The sequence below is a fragment of the Siphateles boraxobius genome, unplaced genomic scaffold, assembly GCF_051911475.1.
Source record: "Siphateles boraxobius isolate OS27281-9 unplaced genomic scaffold, OSU_SipBor_1 41, whole genome shotgun sequence".
Classification (NCBI taxonomy): Eukaryota; Metazoa; Chordata; class Actinopteri; order Cypriniformes; family Leuciscidae; genus Siphateles; species Siphateles boraxobius.
In genome coordinates, this window is record NW_027509042.1 from 6,173,477 (window position 1) to 6,192,332 (window position 18,856).

Below are 18,856 nucleotides of genomic sequence, written 5' to 3' on the forward strand. Positions count from 1 at the left end.
GCTGTCAAATTTTCTCTATTCTAATCCAAGGTGATGTTATTGTGGAAATCAACGGCACACTTGTCTTGGGCAAGACGCATGCTGACGTGGTCCACATGTTCCAGTGCATCCCAATTAACCAGTACGTGGACATGGTCCTCTGTCACGGATACTTGCTCCCCCCTGACGTGAACGCGGACAGCGAGGACCTTCCTCCTCCTCCTCCCCCTCCGACAGGAGAGATCGTAACCGCTGTACCCCTCATCAATGGCCAGCCGCTGCTGGTCAAAGGTGACGCCCTCCACGGTTCCTCCCAAGAGCTTCACTATGTAACCACAGACGCCAACGGGCGGCCGGTGGTCACTGCGCTTCCGGGAGGCATCAGTGCCAACGATAAGCCAGAGACGGGGATGCTGCAACCGGAGCTGGTGACCGTTCCAATCGTGAAGGGGCCTGGAGGATTTGGCTTTGCCATTGCAGACTGTCCGTTGGGGCAGAAGGTGAAAATGATCCTGGATGAGCAGTGGTGCCGAGGACTGCTGAAAGGAGACGTGATAAAGGAGATTAACAGGCAAAATGTGCAAACGCTGAGCCATGTGCAGGTGGTGGATATACTGAAGGACCTCCCTGTGGGGAGCGAGGTGAATCTGTTGGTGTTGAGAGGAGGTAAGAGAGCAGGAGGGTGTATGGAACATCCCGCTGATCTGTTTAGGCCATACACATGGACTACACAAACAGAAGAAGCCGAAAGTTTACACTAATGGTGGCTCTTGCGGCGATACTGAGAATGCAATGCCCATTTCTTTTGCATTATGACATGCATTCTAACACAAAACACAGCATAATGTAAAACGCAGCTAGAATCCTTTGCATAATATTCCTGTAGCTTAAACAATAAAGCATGGGACTACAACACTAGGTTTGATGCCCAGGGAACTCATGTTTATTTGTGTAGCACTTTTCACAATACAGATCGTTTCAGACAGCTTTAGAGAACATTCAATTCAATTCACGTTTATTTGTACAGTGCTTTTCACAATACACATTGTTTCAAAGCAGATAATTTACAGATAATGCATGAGTCCATATTACAATTTAGAGTGATCTGTTTTCAGAGGTGACTGTCTAAGTTATGTATTTCAGAAATGTACATATACAAAATCACAGTTAGCTAAAGATAAAATGCTAAACGAATAAAAATGTAAGATGTATTAAGTTAAACAAATTAATAATTTAAGGCAGAAACAATGAGCTCATTGAAGTAATGAATACTGAATATACATGGTTTTACATTTATTCATTTAGCAGACGCTTTTATCCAAAGCAACTTACAATTGCTATGTATGTCAGAGGTCGCACGCCTCTGGAGCAATTAGGTGTTAAGTGTCTTGCTCAGGAACACATTGGTGTCTCACAGTGGATTCGAACCCGGGTCTCTCACACCAAAGGCATGTGTCTTATCCACTGCGCCATCACCACCCCTGGTGGGTTAAATCACAAAATTCATACCTGAACTGAAACAAATGAAAAGCAGCTTGATTGCAATGTAAGTCACTTTGGATAAACGTGTCAGCCAAATGCATCAATGTAAATGTTCTTGTGTAGAGTATGTTTTGGGCCTTTGGGTAGTTAAAGAGTTTAGGTAGTGTAGCCATAGTAGGTAGGCATATGGTGACCATTAACAATTTCAAGGGGTCTTATCTTTTATGAAATCTTTATTTATTTTTATTAGTTGGTATTTTGTACACTTTCAAACTAATACTTTCCTCCGCTCTCCATCATACACACACACACACACACTCAAAACGGATCTTAAGCATTCCTAGTAAAAACCCTGCTGAAAAGACTTTAAAGATTTTAACTTTGACAAGCATGAAGTGAATATAAATGCGGAAATGAATAACGTCTCGGTTACGTATGTAACCCTAGTTCCCTGATAGGGAACGAGACGCTGCGTCAAACGCTGCGGGAACGCCCCTGCGTTGTGCGTCATGAAGCACGTATGGAATCAGCCCAATGGAGAGATGAAACGTCATAGGCGGGTGACGTCATCGACCAGGAAACTATAAAGCACCCCAAAAACACAAGCGCATTAGCTTCTGATAGGCTTGAAGGAAGCGCTAACGGGAGTGCCGGGAGTATGGCGGAGCGACGCAGCGTCTCGTTCCCTATCAGGGAACTAGGGTTACATACGTAACCGAGACGTTCCCTTTCAAGGGAACTTCGAGCTGCGTCAAACGCTGCGGGAACGCGAATACCCACGTCGCCATAGGACCAAATGACCGTCATGTGAGACTAGCGCACAGAGGACGAGAGCACCTGTGCCCCAGGGGTAGAGCTTAAGTCTAGGTCATAGAACTTAATAAAAGTATGCGGTGAAGACCATCCAGCCGCATCACAAACATCACTCAGGGAAACCCCCGACAAAAGAGCTTTAGAAGCAGCCATACTCCTGGTAGAGTGAGCTCGGACAACCAAAGGTGAAGGCTGGCCAGCCGACTCATAAGCAAGTGAGATAGCCTCAACCACCCACTTGCTCATTCTCTGTTTAGACGCCGGACACCCTTTCCTGGGTGGCCCGAAACATACAAAAAGTTGTTCTGATTTCCTCCACAGGGCAGCTCTGTGGACATAAGCGTCTAATGCCCTAACAGGGCAGAGTGAATTAAGTTTCTCCTGGTCCGATGACATAAATGGAGGAGGACAGAAAGCCTGCAGAACCGTAGGTCTAACAATATTAGTAGGAACCTTAGGAACGTAACCTGGTCTAGGATGCAGAAAAGCTTTAACCATGCCAGGTGCAAATTCCAGGCACGAGGGTGAAACCGACAGAGCCTGCAAATCTCCGATTCTTTTTAGTGAAGAGATAGCAAGCAAAAAGATAGTCTTAAAAGTGAGAAACTTCTCGGGAACTTCTTCGATAGGTTCAAAAGGAGCTAGGGAAAGACCTTCTAATACAATGGCCAGATCCCAAGTCGGCACCCTCGTACGAACTGCTGGCCTCAGCCTCAAAGTGCCACGGAGGAAACGAGTTATAAGCGGGTGTCTCCCAAGAGAAACTCCACTGAAAGGGACGTGGTAAGCAGCTAGTGCCGCTACATACACCTTTAGTGTGGAGGGGGATAACCCTGTGGAGAAGCGCTCCTGCAGGAATTCCAGCACTGCACCCACTGGGCAGTTAACTGGGTCCTGCAGGTGTTCTCCACACCAAGAAGTGAAAAGTTTCCACTTCAAGGCATAAAGCTTCCTCGTGGATGGAGCTCTGGAGTTAAGAATGTCTATGAGCTGGGGCCCCTCAGAGGCCAAGCCCACAGTTTCCACAATTCTGGGCGGGGGTGACCCGCCCAGCAGCCCCAGGGACATGAACTTTAAGGGGAAGAAACTTTTTAAAAGCTGCAGTTTGTTTCTTTTCTTCTTGGAATTTATCGATAACTGAATTCACAGCATCACCAAACAACCCCATGGGAGAAAGAGGAGCATCTAAAAGAAAAGCTTTTTCTCTCTCTTTAATATTAGTCTGATTTAACCACAAATGTCTTTCTGCGGCCACCAGAGCTGCCATAGAACGACCCATTAATTTGGCCGATTCTCTGGTGGCACGCAGGGATAAATCAGCAGCCTGACGCAGTTCGCGAACTACGTCAGTACTGACCTCCTCACTCTCACTCATGTCCCTTAGCAGATCAGCCTGGTATGCCTGCAAGATTGACATAGTATGCAGACATGACGCAGCCTGACCTGCTGCCGAATATGCTTTACCCACCAAAGCCGAAGTGTTTCTTAAAGGCTTGGTGGGTAATGCCGGTGCCTTAAAAGATGATGCTGCTTCGGGGGAGAGATGGCTCGCAAGCGTCTCTTCCACACGAGGCAAAGCACCATAACCATGAGCCTTGGCTCCCATAACATTAGCGTATGTTGAAGTCTGGGGACTAAACACTCTATATGACACCGGTTTTCTCCATGATTTCGACACCTCGGTGTGGAGATCATGGAAAAACGGCAGGCACCGGCGTGGAGGCTGCACACGTGACGGCAAAAATCTCTCATCCAACTTTGATTTAGAAACAGACTCCTGTCTAGTCACTGGCCATTCAATATTAAGTTTTTCAACAGCTCTTGTTAACACCTCCATAAGCTCATCACTCTCAGGAGTGTGGGGTGGCGAATCCTCCACATCTCCCTCAACACTAACAACATCAAGTTCCTCAGAACTGGATAGCTGCAGCATTGGTGCCTCAGCCCGAGCGGAAGAAACCGCAGCGCGTGCTTCCGAACCCGGGACTGAGGCACTGGATCTCACAGGTGAAGGGAGAGATAAGGCAGAGCCCGTCTCAAACCCCGCTGTGAGATCCATCTGCGATCCCCACGATAAGCGCCGCCGCTCTGCCTCGGCAGAAGCGGGACCCGAACCGCGGGGAGCGCGCACCGAACCGCTCTCCTCAAAGAGCGATCGGCGGGAGCGGAGCGTCCTTAACGGCAAACGCTCGCAATGCTCACAGTCTGCTCCCTCGAGAGCAAACTGGGCATGCTGAACTCCCAAACAAACAACACAAAGATCATGTGTATCCCCGCTCGTTAAATAACGCGAGCAGGGAGGAACACACTTTCTAAACTGCTGTTCGTCCGCCATAATCTCTCAATATATATATATATAGGGATAAATTGTTTGTGTGGTGCAGGGTATGTAAGACAGACAATATCACACAGGGACAGATTCACATGTAGCGCGACTGAAAGCACAGAAGCTAATGCGCTTGTGTTTTTGGGGTGCTTTATAGTTTCCTGGTCGATGACGTCACCCGCCTATGACGTTTCATCTCTCCATTGGGCTGATTCCATACGTGCTTCATGACGCACAACGCAGGGGCGTTCCCGCAGCGTTTGACGCAGCTCGAAGTTCCCTTGAAAGGGAACTATTTATTCTTTCAGACAAGCCTTTGTCAAGCCATCATTCAATACGTCTTCTTTTTAGTAACATTACACTTATTGCAGTTACATACATTTTATTGTTACTTCTTTAAATTCAAATTCTGTATCATGTTTACTAATTTAAATTCAATCAAAATTCAGAAATTGAAAAATGTATTTAATTCCAAATTCTTAGAAGAGTACACTGCAAAAAGTCACTTTCTTAAGCCCTATTCGCGTTTGAGTAAAAATTCTAATCATTTGAGTCAATGTCTGTGATTTTATGTACTGATTCGGACGGGACTACATCTCGGTGACGTGTTTATTACAGAGGTGGTAGTGTGTGTTTTCTATATATGGGCGTTATAGAAGGTCATATACTGTGCTTGTGTGCATCACTTGTAAGTATATGTCTTCTAATTTATTATTTGTTGATATAATTTAGTAAATGAGTTTATAGCAGTGGATGTTTATAACAAACCAGCATAAATGAGCAGAGAAATCTAGACAAATATCTTACTCTTACCTGACACTGATAATAAAATGATCAGTGTTCGCAGTTTTGTTTTCTGATAAATACATCAACATTATTATGTTTTTTAATAAATAAATGTAAAACAATCTGCCAAAGGGGTAAGAAAAATCAACTTGTTTTCTCTTTAAATTAAGTTGAATTGAATTCTACCCCCATTGTCAGATTTTTCCCCCTTATTTTAAATATGCACTTCACTTAATATTTGTACATTTCTCAGAAAACAACTGGCATCTGTATACTGGTGAGCAGCTCCAGTATGCTGGTCTTTTCAGCAGGGAATTGCACAAAAGGCTCTTTCCCCTTTTGTCTCTCTTTTTTTTATCTCTCCATTTTTCAGCAGGTGAGAAATCATTTCCATTCTCTTCCCTCTTCATAATTTTACATTTTAGCCACACTTGTTCTCCTCTCCTCCACGCTCACTGATCATACTCGGGCTGTGTTTCTGTCTCTCAGGAAGACATTATGTAAGAATGATGGACCGTTGCTTCTGACACACTGTGGGGTTGGCTTGGAATTTGGGAAATGAGTCTAGATTACAGGGCAGGAGAATTTCAGGATGTGTCTGCAAAGAGTTTGGTGAGGATTTATTGTCTGCTGAACGAAACAGGGAGGGGGGAAATGAGACAATGCTTTAATCAGTTCAATTAACGCTCAAAGACTTGAGTGAGTTGCGTCATTCATGGTTTAGCCGTTAAATTCAGTGGAAATCACACGAATCAAGAGAAAGACAGAGAAAACAAAGGGAATGAATAAACGGCGTGGGTTCTGAATTGACAGATGGAAGTGTATCTGCGTCATTGTTTTATGCATGACTTCTGTCATTTGCAATGTCTCTCTCCCTGGAGAATTCATGTGTAGTATCTATCATCATTTTCTCTTATGTACATTTATTTTATCCATCTTTAATGGCTCCTGGATGATGCATGTGTCATGATTAACTCAGCTCGGAATTGGCTCAGGAAACACCCCACTTTAAAGCACTTGAATGACGTTTCCTCCTTGAGTAGCTTTTTAGTTAGATGGATGTGAATTAATAATGTAGAAACAATGTATTCTCATGCCTTTTTCATGTTTGAGAGGCAACAACCATGAAGTGCTGTCATTATAATAAGGCTAGAAACTTTCTCAGTAATGAGTTACTGTTTTTTTTCCCATCTGTATGACTCTCATTTGCCTTTTTTCTGTTTCTAGGTCATACATCACCAGTGAAGAGTTTACGACCTGTGAGTATGATAATAGATTTATTTAGAGGTGATTTAGAGGTGATAATGACCTTGTAGAACTGAGAAAAAGGCAGAAAATTTTGTTTGTGCTTATGAAATTTCGTCTAAATTATTGCTGGTTCTATTAACATAGAAACCACTTAGAGCAACTTAGAAACGCCCTAGCAACCACCTAAAATACCTTAGAAACCATAAGAAGTAGTTATTTAAAACCCAGGACACTATAGAAACAACCTTGTAGTAAACATACAAAAAAACAAGAAAACACCTAACAACCACCAAGAACACAATAGGAATCCCCTAGCAACCACCCAAAACACCGTAGAAACACCATAGCAACCAACTAAAATACCGTAGAAACCATAAAAAGCAGTTATCAAACACCCAAGACACTATAGAAACCACCTTGTAGTAACCACAAAAAAACAGTAACAACAAAACACCTAACAACCACCCAAACACCATAGAAATACCCTAGCAACCACGCAGAACACCCTAGAAACCACCTACAAACATCTAGGACATCTTAGTAACCAAATTAATATCATGGTGGTGAGTTTTGTGTGGACAACATCACTTACATTTTCTACAGTAAATGTAAAAATGTAGTTGCTAAAAATGTAATGCTTTAAAAATCCTGTAACTTGACCAAAAGCAAAAACATTAATATTATGGGCGTGTTGGGCTTCATTTTCCTATGGGTTTCGTGAAATACACTGTTTTTCAGTGTCACTCTTAAAGTGGAAACTGTATTCGCATATGAATTTTTTTTCTGCTTACCAGACCATGAAGGCAAGATCCAACAATAACAATGTTTCTGTAGTCTATCTGTATACACATGCTTGCATTCTCTCAAAAGACACACCCAGCAATCTGTTTTAAATGTTGCTTGTTCAGGTCCATATCTATGTTCACTCTGCGAGTCACTGTGTGAAGTGCTATTAAAACATGTTTTATTCCCCTTGTATTCCAACAGAGACCGGGGATGAGTGCCAGTACTGAGACTCTGGACCGTTGCCATGACATCATGGTTCCCCAGGCTTTGACCTATCACTCAAACACACTGCCATGTAGCTCTCCAAAACAAGACGCTTCCCTCCACTACAGCAAGCCCAAAGCTTTGCCGGAGAGCATAGGTGAGTCTCTGCTGAACTGAGACAGCAAGGAGGAAACTCTTTTATGTTACAGCACCATGATGTTGAAAACATTCTGGTAGGTGGGTCCCCAGCCAGGATTGAAGTTATGGGAAAATAAAAAAATAATATTAATAAAAAAATAAAAATAAAATTAAATATTTTAGAATAAAGATATTTTCAATATATATATAACACTTCGTTTTTAAAGGTATTGTTCATCCAAAAATAAATTCTGTCATCATATTCAAATCTTGTTAACAAAATGTTGTTCACAAAAACAAAATAAAAATAAAATTTTACAATGTGGTCATCCTGGTCTTACAACGAAAGTGGTGACAAAAAGAACAAAACACTGAGGAACACTGTTCAAATCATGATACAAACAAGAGCTGTGGGCAGATGTATTGTTCTTGCATATATTGCACCAGGATTAACAGATTTATGAGTAGAAGATTTTCAATTAATTTAAATTTTGTACGTTATTGAAGGGCTTTGGAAGACTTTTTATACTTTGGAAGATATCTTTATGGTACTTTTTTGTGCATTTGAAACTTTACAGTCACCAACCACTATGGCATGGAAAAGAGCAACTACTTCTCTCTTTCTCCGACAGTGTTTTTTTAAGAAAGTTGCGAGCCACCGCCAGCATTTTTGATCATTTTCACAAAATTTTCATGCCCGCCAGAATATTTTGTTGCATGAATATTGGAACATGCATTATTTTTTTATTAACACTTGAATGTGGGTAAGTTTCGTAAAAAAGCAACATTTTGAGCAAAAAGCTGAGAAAATCTTTTCTTTTTTTCAAAGACTACATCTGGATCGGATTTAGAACGATGAACAAAAGATAGATGGAGTAGATTGAGTCCTAAGGTTGCACGGTGCTAGAACTCATCCTGGGTCGACATTTCATTCGGCAACGTTAGGCAGTTTTGATTTATATGCTGTTTAATGTAGATGATTGTGTTGTTTTACATAATCCATCTCCTTATATGCTATCGCTTGTTTCTGCTTCTTTTTCGCCTGTGTTTTGATCTGGAGATTCAGTACTCTTTCAGAGGGTGTCATAGCGCCCCCTACCATTTAACAGTGAAAACACAGACAGCCGAAATTTTTTGTCAATAGCAAGGAAAAAGTTAATATCAGCATTTGATCAGAACTATCCTTTTAATTTTTTTGACCTGAATGCAGAGACACAGAAAAAGTCTGTGTTCAATTGAATTGTTTTTACTTTTTTGTGATGAATTGATGAATATGGTTGATTCCAATTTATTTATCATACCTCCATGTAAATCTGCCTATTGTTATGCAGCACCATACTCTAAGGAGTTGGACGTGTTCATTAAGCGAGATCAGGACACAGGCTTTGGCTTCCGTGTGCTTGGGGGAGAGGGCTCAGAACAACCAGTAAGTCCTTCATACTTCTGTAACCAGATTACTAAATATTTGTATACATGGACTGTATTTATGTGATTTATTAGCAGATCGACTTTGTGTCTTAGCTCTAAAATGAGCTATCCGTCTAATTTCATTAGGTCTACATCGGTGCCATCATTCCCCAGGGGGCGGCGGAGAAGGAAGGCCGTCTGAGGGCCGGAGATGAGCTCGTTGGCATCGATGGCATCATTGTAAAGGGGAAATCTCACAAACAAGTTCTGGATCTGATGACTAACGCAGCATGTAACGGACAAGTGCTTCTTTCAGTGCGCAGGAAGGTCATTTACAGAGGTGAGCACTGCTGACTGACATGCCTTAGACATAAAAACCAGTGCTGGAGTGTAATTAACTGCCCGAATAGCTTTCATTAAAGGTCAGTCTGTGTAATCTTCTGCTCTATAGATGCCACAGTGGATGTTGGGAGCGGGGCAATGACACTTGTGAATGGCTCACCTCGGCTTCCCCGTATCCAGGTGCCAAGTGTCAAGGACCAGGAGTCATTTGATATCACACTCCATCGTAAAGATAATGAGGGCTTTGGATTTGTCATTCTCACCTCAAAGAGCAAACCGCCACCTGGAGGTAACAGCAGATTCATTGACATTATTACCACAACATTTTTATATTACTAGGATTTGGAATCAAGAACCGGTTCTCATTCAGAACGGTTATATACTAATATTTGATGTGATCTTCAGTTTTTTACTACATAATACTATGACACTGTAGCCTGGATGCCAGCCGAACTTAGCCCCACCCACAACATTTGAGGATGGGAAGTTCGGTCTGGACTTGATCCGTTGTGAAGCAAGTATGCCTGAACCAAAGCTGTTCGGACCAATCAAATTGTCAGGGCAGGCTTTATAAGATGATGGACAGATGATCAACCGTAATGTAACTATCCACGTCACCAAAGAGCGCTTGGGTTGAATTCGTTTACAACAAGAATGGCTGCCGCTTGATAATTTAAATGTGTAGATTCAGCCATCGCGTCTGTTATAGAAGATTCAGACAGTGCATTAATTTTAAAAGAGGAACAGAGAACCGCAATCAAGGCATTTGTCAATCCATTTGAGTGCAGAGACATTTTCTTTCCTGGTTCGGTTTAAACACGCCCCATAATCATAGCCCAGTGGAGCAGTATCAGACTCACATTCTGACTAGAATCGGAGTATGACGACGTCAGGCTAATGACACTGTTTCCTTCACCAGAATTTCACTGCTAATCAATTTTGTGGTTGTTTTTAATTAATTGTTTAAAAAGACAAATTTTGAAAAACTATTGTTAGAATACACATTCAGAACAGTTTTTTTTGTAATTTAAAAATAAATAAATGGCAAAAAAAGGATATATATATATATATATATATATATATATATATATATATATGGATATTTAATTTTTAAAAACATTAAAATATTTTACCTGAGTTCTTACATTTTATTTACTTTTAATATTTGATTTAGTTTTATTTTATTTTATCTTATCTATCAACAACTAGTAAAGTCAACTATTTTTAAATGTTGTATTATTTATTTATTTATAATTTAATCATTTAATTTGACCTTAATAATGGTGGTTTAATGTCATGTTGACCATGTGCTGTTCTTTAAATGTTTATCATTTTGCATCTCAAAGTTGTTTCTTTAATCTTTTTTATCACCGCTACACCCATACACATGTAAATGGAAGTCTGTGGCAGTTGTATCAAAACTTGTTGCTGTTTTTTGAGCATCTTGTGTCATCAGCATTCCATTTGGCATGTTATGTTAAATATACATTAGTTTTACTTTTTAAAGTGTTTTGGGACCCATGCGCTCTCTTCCATTCCGCTCCATCCAGCAGTTTTGCTGAGAATCAGAATTGTTATATTTCCTACGATCAATTCATTATTTCTATAAAAAAAAAAACACAAGCCATTCTAATTCTGCTAAGTGATTTGCCTAAGTGTGTGTTGCAGTGATTCCTCATAAGATCGGTCGAATAATCGAGGGCAGTCCAACTGACCGCTGCGGATTGTTGAATGTGGGAGACCGCATATCCGCTGTGAACAGTCAGTCCATTGTGGAGCTCTCCCACAACGACATTGTTCAGCTTATCAAAGACGCGGGGAACTCAGTCACGCTCACCGTGGTTCCTGAGGATGGTGAGTGAGATAATGAAATGTCTCATAAATACTGCCGCTGTACATATTCCTGCATTCTCAACCTGTGCCTCATGCTTTGATTTGTCACACTAGGGCAATGATGTAGCTTCAATTAAAATGCTAATATCCACAGCAGAATTTGATATTAATTATGCATGCATATTTAAATTGAACGTTTTAAAAAGGGCACTTAGACCAATTACTTGCTTATTTCAAATACAAGGCATGAAAATACACAGTTCATTTTTCTCTGTCATGTTTAATTGGTGTTGGCTCATAGGTATGAATATCATACAACAAAAAAACATTAATTGGCAGAGGCTTTTGGAGTTAAAATGTTCTTGATCTTATGTATTTATCATTAGTATGTTATAATACAGAGGTAAAAAGGACTTTAACACTTGAAGTTTAGCATTTCATATGACAATCAATCTGTTTTGATTGGCTGTTTAGAGTACAAAGGTCCGCCCTCAGGTGCAAGCTCGGCCAAACAAAGTCCAGCACCACAGCACAAGATTTTCAAATCCACTCAGGATGAGAGGTGCAGTCCACTATTACATATTTAAACATAAATGTGCTTATTTCCTATTTGTTGTAAATTCATATAAAAGCCAATATAATTAACCTCCAATCACATATGGAGGATTTAAGCCACCCTGCCTTCTGATCTACAATACATGTTACTTATGTGCAGATATAATTTGGATATGGATAAGATCAGGGATGAGCTCATCTGGACGGAATATAAAGCTCTCCCCATGAGTGAACAGGGAACATTGTGTGTCACCAACTCAAAACAGGTAAGAGTCACAATTATATCTTAAACTGTACCTAAACTTTATTTAAAGTCATCACATCTAGTGTAATTTATGATGCAAAATATTTTTTTTTAATGAAAATAATTATATACTAGTATATTATGTATAGTAGGGCTGGATGATATATAGTTTGAGCATCGATACTGCGATGTGCGCACACCACAGGATGTGCGATGTCAATATAGGGATCGTAGTCCAGCAGCCCACTAGTTCGGAACGCAGATAAATTGCAAAGTTTAAACATCATAGAGTGAAAGTTTATCATTTGCATGTGTTTTTAAAGTCCTATCTGTTTAAACATCCAAGCTCAAGAAGACTGGAATGCACACAGAGACGCGCAGACAGCACGTGAACACCGGATTCAGTTCTCTTTCGCTTCTTTTTTAGCTTGAACGGACAAGTGCACGCAAAATTAAGTTAAAATGCTGAGTATTTTCAGTTGATTATGTGTTGTAAACAATGGAGAGAAAAAAACGTATGCGTATCATTATATTGGATCCGTGCATTCATCTTAAAGTATACCCGCAGCTGTTTGTGTCACCAGTGTTAATCAGACTACAAAAGAGAAAGAGAAAAATCACTTTTGTAGCTTTAACAAAGGTAAATTATATTAATGAATTAATTATACTGACTATATTTAATTTATACAGTGAAGAATGCAATGTCATTTTAGATTTGATAATTCAATTGAAAAAACATAAAGCACTGCTAATTTCATTTGTATCTTTGTTCTATTGTATTTATGGTGCCTGCGAGGACGCTCTTGGAATTGCTCCGTTTATTATTATTATCTTTGCTTGTAATGTGTTTATTATTTTCTATGCAGATGTGCTCTGCTACAAAATCACTCCAATCATCCTAGAACGATTGATTCTTAACAAACAGAGTCATTCAAATCATCTGGTGAAATTGTTGTCATATCGCAATATATATTGCGAAAAAGCAAAATATTGCAATGTCAGTTTTTTCTAATATCATGCAGGCCTAAAATATGTCATACTTTATACATATACTAGGTATTTAAGCCAAGACTAAAGTAATTTAATCCAGGGTTATACTGTACTTCATATATTCATTCCATCACTGGAATAATTTGCATTTTGTGTGTATTTTCTACCTAGGGCTGTATTGCGGTTGAGTTGGAGCGCGGTCCTCGTGGTTTTGGCTTTAGTCTGAGAGGGGGAACAGAGTATAACATGGGCCTCTATATCCTACGGTTGGCTGAGGACGGCCCCGCTCTACAAGATGGCAGGATACACGTCAGTACAGAACACCACTCTTTAATAACTCACATATTGTGGATGGAATCGGCAGACTTTTTGCATTTTCTGCAGCAATTTTGGGGAAGCATCTGCAGAGTGCAGTTACATGTAGTAAAAAGTTAAGGAGCTTTTTAAGGAAAGCTGAATACTACGCCTTTTTTTAAAATCAAAATCAAAATGTGTCAAACCGTTGTTTACAGATGTCTTGAGAAATGCTTTTTTGTTTTAAGTGCTGTGAAGTACAACCTTATAAGAAGGTGACAATGTTTTCCATGAGTTTGATGATCTTACGCCTGAATGTGTCTCTGTAGGTAGGGGATCAGGTAGTGGAGATCAATGGAGAACAGACTCAAGGCATCAGTCACACTAGAGCCATTGAGCTGATCCAAGCTGGAGGAAACAAAGTGCTATTGTTACTGCGACCACAAGCCCTCTTATCAGAGAACAGTGAGTAATGACACAAACAGAGGATACTGCTGTTGCTGATATATAAGCGTACTGTAAGAACATCAAGACCACACAAGTTAACTTGCTAACTTCAATTTTCTCTTTCTTTCTTTCTTTCTTTCTTTCTTTCTTTCTTTCTTTCTTTCTTTCTTTCTTTCTTTCTTTCTTTCTTTCTTTCTTTCTTTCTTTCTTTCTTTCTTTCTTTCTTTCTTTCTTTTTTTTCTCTTCTGTGCAGGTTGTGTAAGCTCATCTGCAATGTGTTACTGCCCCCAGGAACATCATCACTAACAGCCTCTTTTCCTCTAGGTCTTTTTTCTTTGGTAATGGGACTTTCACTATACTTTCTATGCTTCCTAATTGCTATTTTTTTGCTTTATTGTCCAAATTTATATTAATATGACATTATATATATATTAGAACTGCACGATTAATCGTTAAAATATTATATAACCCACACAATCTTATTCCTAAACGACAACAATTTACCTGCCTATTAAACCTTTGACAAAATCATATAGGCACTTCCAATAACGAATGTATCGATTACATCGTTACATTACCAGGCGACAAGTGACTGTTAAAAATGTATTCTCATTGAATCATTCATTCAAGAGTTTCGTTCAAAAACGCTGATTCATACAGTAATGAAACAAGTGAAAAAATTAAGAGCAAGTCATTGAATCATTCATTCAAAACTTTTTTTTAAATTATAATTAATTCATATTAATTAAACATTTTTAAATTGACTGCAGTGCTTAATATTTTGTTAGAGCCTCTAGTAAATTACATGTTATTTTGTTTAATTGGCTGTTCAGAATCGGGATCTCTCTTTGAAACAAAAAAAATTGTGATATATTCAGAATCGTGCAGCTCTAATATATACACTAGCAATTACTTAGCAACCTCATAGAGCACTCTAGCAATTACATCATAACCACCTAAAACACTCGAGCAATCACCTAGCAACCACCCAGAACTTTCTCTCAACTACATAGCAATGCATGTGCAGACAACAACAACAACCTAGCATTCTGGAATAAAGCACATGTATGCAAAATCACTCATAATAAAATAGGTTATCATGATACATTTTAATAAGGCTTTAATTAGCTGCAAATCTTTTCACCCTAAGGTTCAACAGGAGATGTTATCCTTCCTGATCCGCCGGTATCCAACACTTCCAACATTCCTCTCAGTTCTCCTCTCCTTCATCCGTCATCCACCTCAGCGAAGAAGGGAACGCCAGACCTGACAAGCTCCTTTGCCCGTTCTCGCGGCTCCTTGGATCTGGCCTGCGAGGATCCTCGCACTAAAGACAGCAAGAGGGAGAAAAGTGCCAAACCACGAAACACCAGCTCTTCCAGAGTCTCGCAGCAACGCCGCATCAAGAGTCGGTCCGCAGAGAATCTCCTTGATCTCGGAGAAACAGAGAAACCCAAAAGCCCATCCAAACACAAAGACAAAGCTCGCAGCTACAAAGAAAATCTGCAACAAAGCACTCAAGACTCCCACAAGAACAGAAAGTCCTGCCAACACAGTCGCTCAGTCAGCCCCCAGAAGTCAAAGCGTGAAGGACAGGAAGTGGTAATTGGAGAAGCGCAGGGACAGAAAGAGGAACGCCGTGCGAAGGGGACACTGAGCGTGGACCAGAGAAAAAGTGATGCTGAAAGGAGGAAAAAACAGGAATCTAGAGGAAGGAAACGAAGTGAGGCCCAAGAACGGGAGGAGAGGTTGAGAGCCGAGAGAAAAGTGAGGAGCAAAGTAGAGGATGAAGCGGTTGAGCCAATAGGGGAAGCTAAGCTCAGAAGCACCCATCAGAAGAAAAAACAGGAGGGAGACAGGAAGAGCAAAAAAACAGAGGATAAGGGATCTTTGAAGGATCAAAGGGAAGAAAACAAGAAGGAAATGATTACAGACAAGGATGAAAACAAAAGAAAAGGAAATGAGAGTGAACACCGGAATGACGACATTGTCACCACAGATGCAGCTTCAGTCACCACTAGAGCGAGTCTAGTGTTTGATCACCCAGGACCCTTAAACAATGGCCTTTGGAAGATCCCTAGTTATGCGCGCATTCTCACTCACGAGGAAGTGATGCGAGATGTTTGCGAGCAGATTGAGGATGCTTGGGATTAGAAGGTTTAGGACCAGAAACATATGCATGTATGTGAATGCTAACGCTTCTAGCTAAGATTTCACACATTGTTATTCATGCATTATAAGGAACATTAGCAGAAACTGTCTGCTGTCGTGGTAGAGCAACATCGGGAAAATAATCTTGCTGAGCAAGTTAGTAAACTTTCGACATGTTTATAGCTAGCTACCTGAATTACAACATATCTGGTTTATTGGCACATACATTTGAAGAAAACTATTGGCCCCTTGACTACAAGACTAAACATCTTGTACTCAAGGGAGTTTTCTTTACTAGTCTATGTCCAATGACTCAGTGTTACATGAACTTGCATACTTGTGCAGAATGTTATTGCCTAACTTCTCTTAACGGGTTTCCGACACTGTAAAAAATCAAGTTGAGAAAACTCAAAAACTTATACAACCAGCTTAAGGACTTTTTTGAGTATACTCTGGTTGTGGAAATTTCTAATATTATCCGATTACTGAAATTGTGGGTCATTCAACTGCAATTATGCATCCATAGAAAGCAAATGCTGGTCTGGGACTTGGTTCTGTCCATCAGATTTTTATTGGATGGAAGTAGGTCTGAATTGGAGCATGCAGTCAATGACTTTGAGTCAATGAGTCAATGAATTTTCATTTCATGCCAACTTTTAGCTCTTGACTTGTTTCAAGCTAGCTATTTGAGTAATAAACAATCTGGTTTAAAGGCACAGACATCCCAAGATCTTACCTTTATCACGTGATTGAATAGAGAGGTTTATAACCACCACAATAACGCAAGCTCTATATGTACCTTCAGCGCATAGGCCAAACATTCACACGTTTGTTCACATACTTTCCACGAATATGTTTTTGGCCTTACACCTTGTTTTTCTCCAGGTGGTCTCTCATCCAGGGGCCGTACATGCTTACGTCTGCTTACAGTAGCTTATGATGTGAACCATGTTCATGTCCTTCTCTTTGGACTGTGGTCAGCATGAGCTTCTCATTGAAATCATTTATAAATGTTTGTAATCAGCAGTCTCACTGTTATACAAACAGACTGATTCAACATGAGGCTTCATCCAAACTGCTTTATGGAGATCATTGATTAATCATCTTGGACAGGCAATTTCTGAGCCTTTGTGGTCAAACGCTCCATTTTAATTTCCTTCAAGCCAGCTGACATTAAGCACCACAAGGAATCTCTTGACATCACAATGCAATCCTTCCTTATGCAATTTAAGAGAACACGGCACGCCCCATCAATCATCAAAACTACAATGCAAGTTTGTTTCGGTTAAAAACAGCACGTCCTTACCACAAAGAATCTTTTTTTTTTTCCTGCATGCAAAGTTAAACACACAAACTCCTTGTTTTGTTGCATGACCCGTGCAGGTTGTCTCCAATGTTTCCGAACCTTGTAAATAAGAACTGTTATGATGATTGGGGGCTTTACCAGGCACTTTTCAGACTGTTCTCTTTCTCTTCCATGTCTTTGACTCCCTGATCTCCAAATATTATAACTGCAAACGACCAGAAACTTGTGCTTTAAGATACCAAGAAGATGATCAAATGTTTTATTTATTGAAATATGTATATGAATAGATACATGTAGCTATAACAGATTGTGACATTGATTTCGGTGTAGAGATCCAGGCTATTGCTAAGCACCGTGGTAGTTTTACCTTGTAGCAACTGTTTTGACTTGTTACAAAACAAATGGTACATGCAAATGTATTTTTAAATATTCTATGAAATCAGAATATATAGTAGATATTTATTTTATCTTTTATTTGTTTCCTGTACATGCATGTCCAGTCTGCTCAAGATGAAGACAAGCAGTGCAAGCAATTCAAGCCCTCAGTTATGAAGCTATACTTTACTTTATGCTGGTCAACCTTTGATTCATGACCACCAAAAGCCAATGTACATGGGTGAACCTCGTAAAGGATGTAAAGGGGTCATATTTCATCTCAAATTCAAAAGGAGATATAGTAACACTTTACTTAAAGACTTGAAGTACAATGCATTAGAAAAGTATTCATAATGTACAGTACATTATAATGCATTATATATTTTCTCATAAATAATTGTAACCAAAGTTAAAATGCATTATATTTCCAGATTCCTTGTTACATCTGAAATTGGTAGCTTGTCATATGTTTTAACGGAAATTTCAAAAGGTGTGTTTAATGGATAGAAAAGTATTATAATTATTATAACAATTATTACAATTGTTACAATTATTTTAACATACAGTGCAGCATAAGAAGAATTAAAAGGCATAATTAATTAATTTAAAAATTATTTTAATTTTATAAATATTTTTGTATTAAGAAAATTAGGCCTGTTTTACCTTTAACTTACACTTAAAATATAAAAAGATGTGTGTGTATATATACACATACATTTTATATTAATATATATTTATATTAAAATAAATACATTTAATATTGCAGTCAAAATCAGACTGTTTTGCAGTCAAAAACCGTTTTTCTTTGGGGAGAAATTTGCTTAAATTTTATGCAAGTAATGTCACAATGCCAAAAATCCTAAGAATAGACTTCATTAGGCTTCATTGTCTTAATGCAAATTAAGGTTTCTTATTTTTTTTCTTATTTTGATTTGGAGGTGAAATAGGACCCAGACAGGTTTTTTGTGTGTGCGTTTGAGATTCACCCTAATGTGAAAAGAATCACTGTCTGAAGTAGGGGAGAAATGATTTTTACTCCTAAAAATAGGATTGTTGCGGGTATAATGTATTCTAACTATCTATTTGATGATCATCAGCTAATTTTGTATATGCTTGCGTCACATGATCAGTTGTGGGAGGTTTCTGAAAG

General features: G+C 39.5%; 1 protein-coding gene across 6 annotated transcripts in view; it reads left to right on the forward strand.

The window, feature by feature from the left end:
* The window catches only part of magi3b (membrane associated guanylate kinase, WW and PDZ domain containing 3b), a 158,580-nt gene extending 140,589 nt beyond the window's left edge, over positions 1-17,991 (forward strand). For 2 of the 6 annotated variants that reach the window (XM_077198017.1, XM_077198018.1), the window contains 13 exons: positions 31-645; positions 6,614-6,645; positions 7,622-7,781; positions 9,094-9,188; positions 9,317-9,509; positions 9,621-9,800; positions 11,180-11,365; positions 11,819-11,906; positions 12,060-12,165; positions 13,305-13,442; positions 13,757-13,892; positions 14,128-14,212; positions 15,025-15,830. In XM_077198017.1, coding sequence (XP_077054132.1) covers positions 31-645; positions 6,614-6,645; positions 7,622-7,781; positions 9,094-9,188; positions 9,317-9,509; positions 9,621-9,800; positions 11,180-11,365; positions 11,819-11,906; positions 12,060-12,165; positions 13,305-13,442; positions 13,757-13,892; positions 14,128-14,180 — 1,982 coding nt within the window. In that variant the 3' untranslated portion in view covers positions 14,181-14,212; positions 15,025-15,830. Of the gene's footprint in view, positions 1-30; positions 646-6,613; positions 6,646-7,621; positions 7,782-9,093; positions 9,189-9,316; positions 9,510-9,620; positions 9,801-11,167; positions 11,366-11,818; positions 11,907-12,059; positions 12,166-13,304; positions 13,443-13,756; positions 13,893-14,127; positions 14,213-15,024 lie in introns of all 6 variants that reach the window. The other 4 variants (XM_077198014.1, XM_077198015.1, XM_077198016.1 and 1 more) reach the window with 3 other exon arrangements.
* Positions 17,992-18,856: the final 865 nt, after the last annotated feature.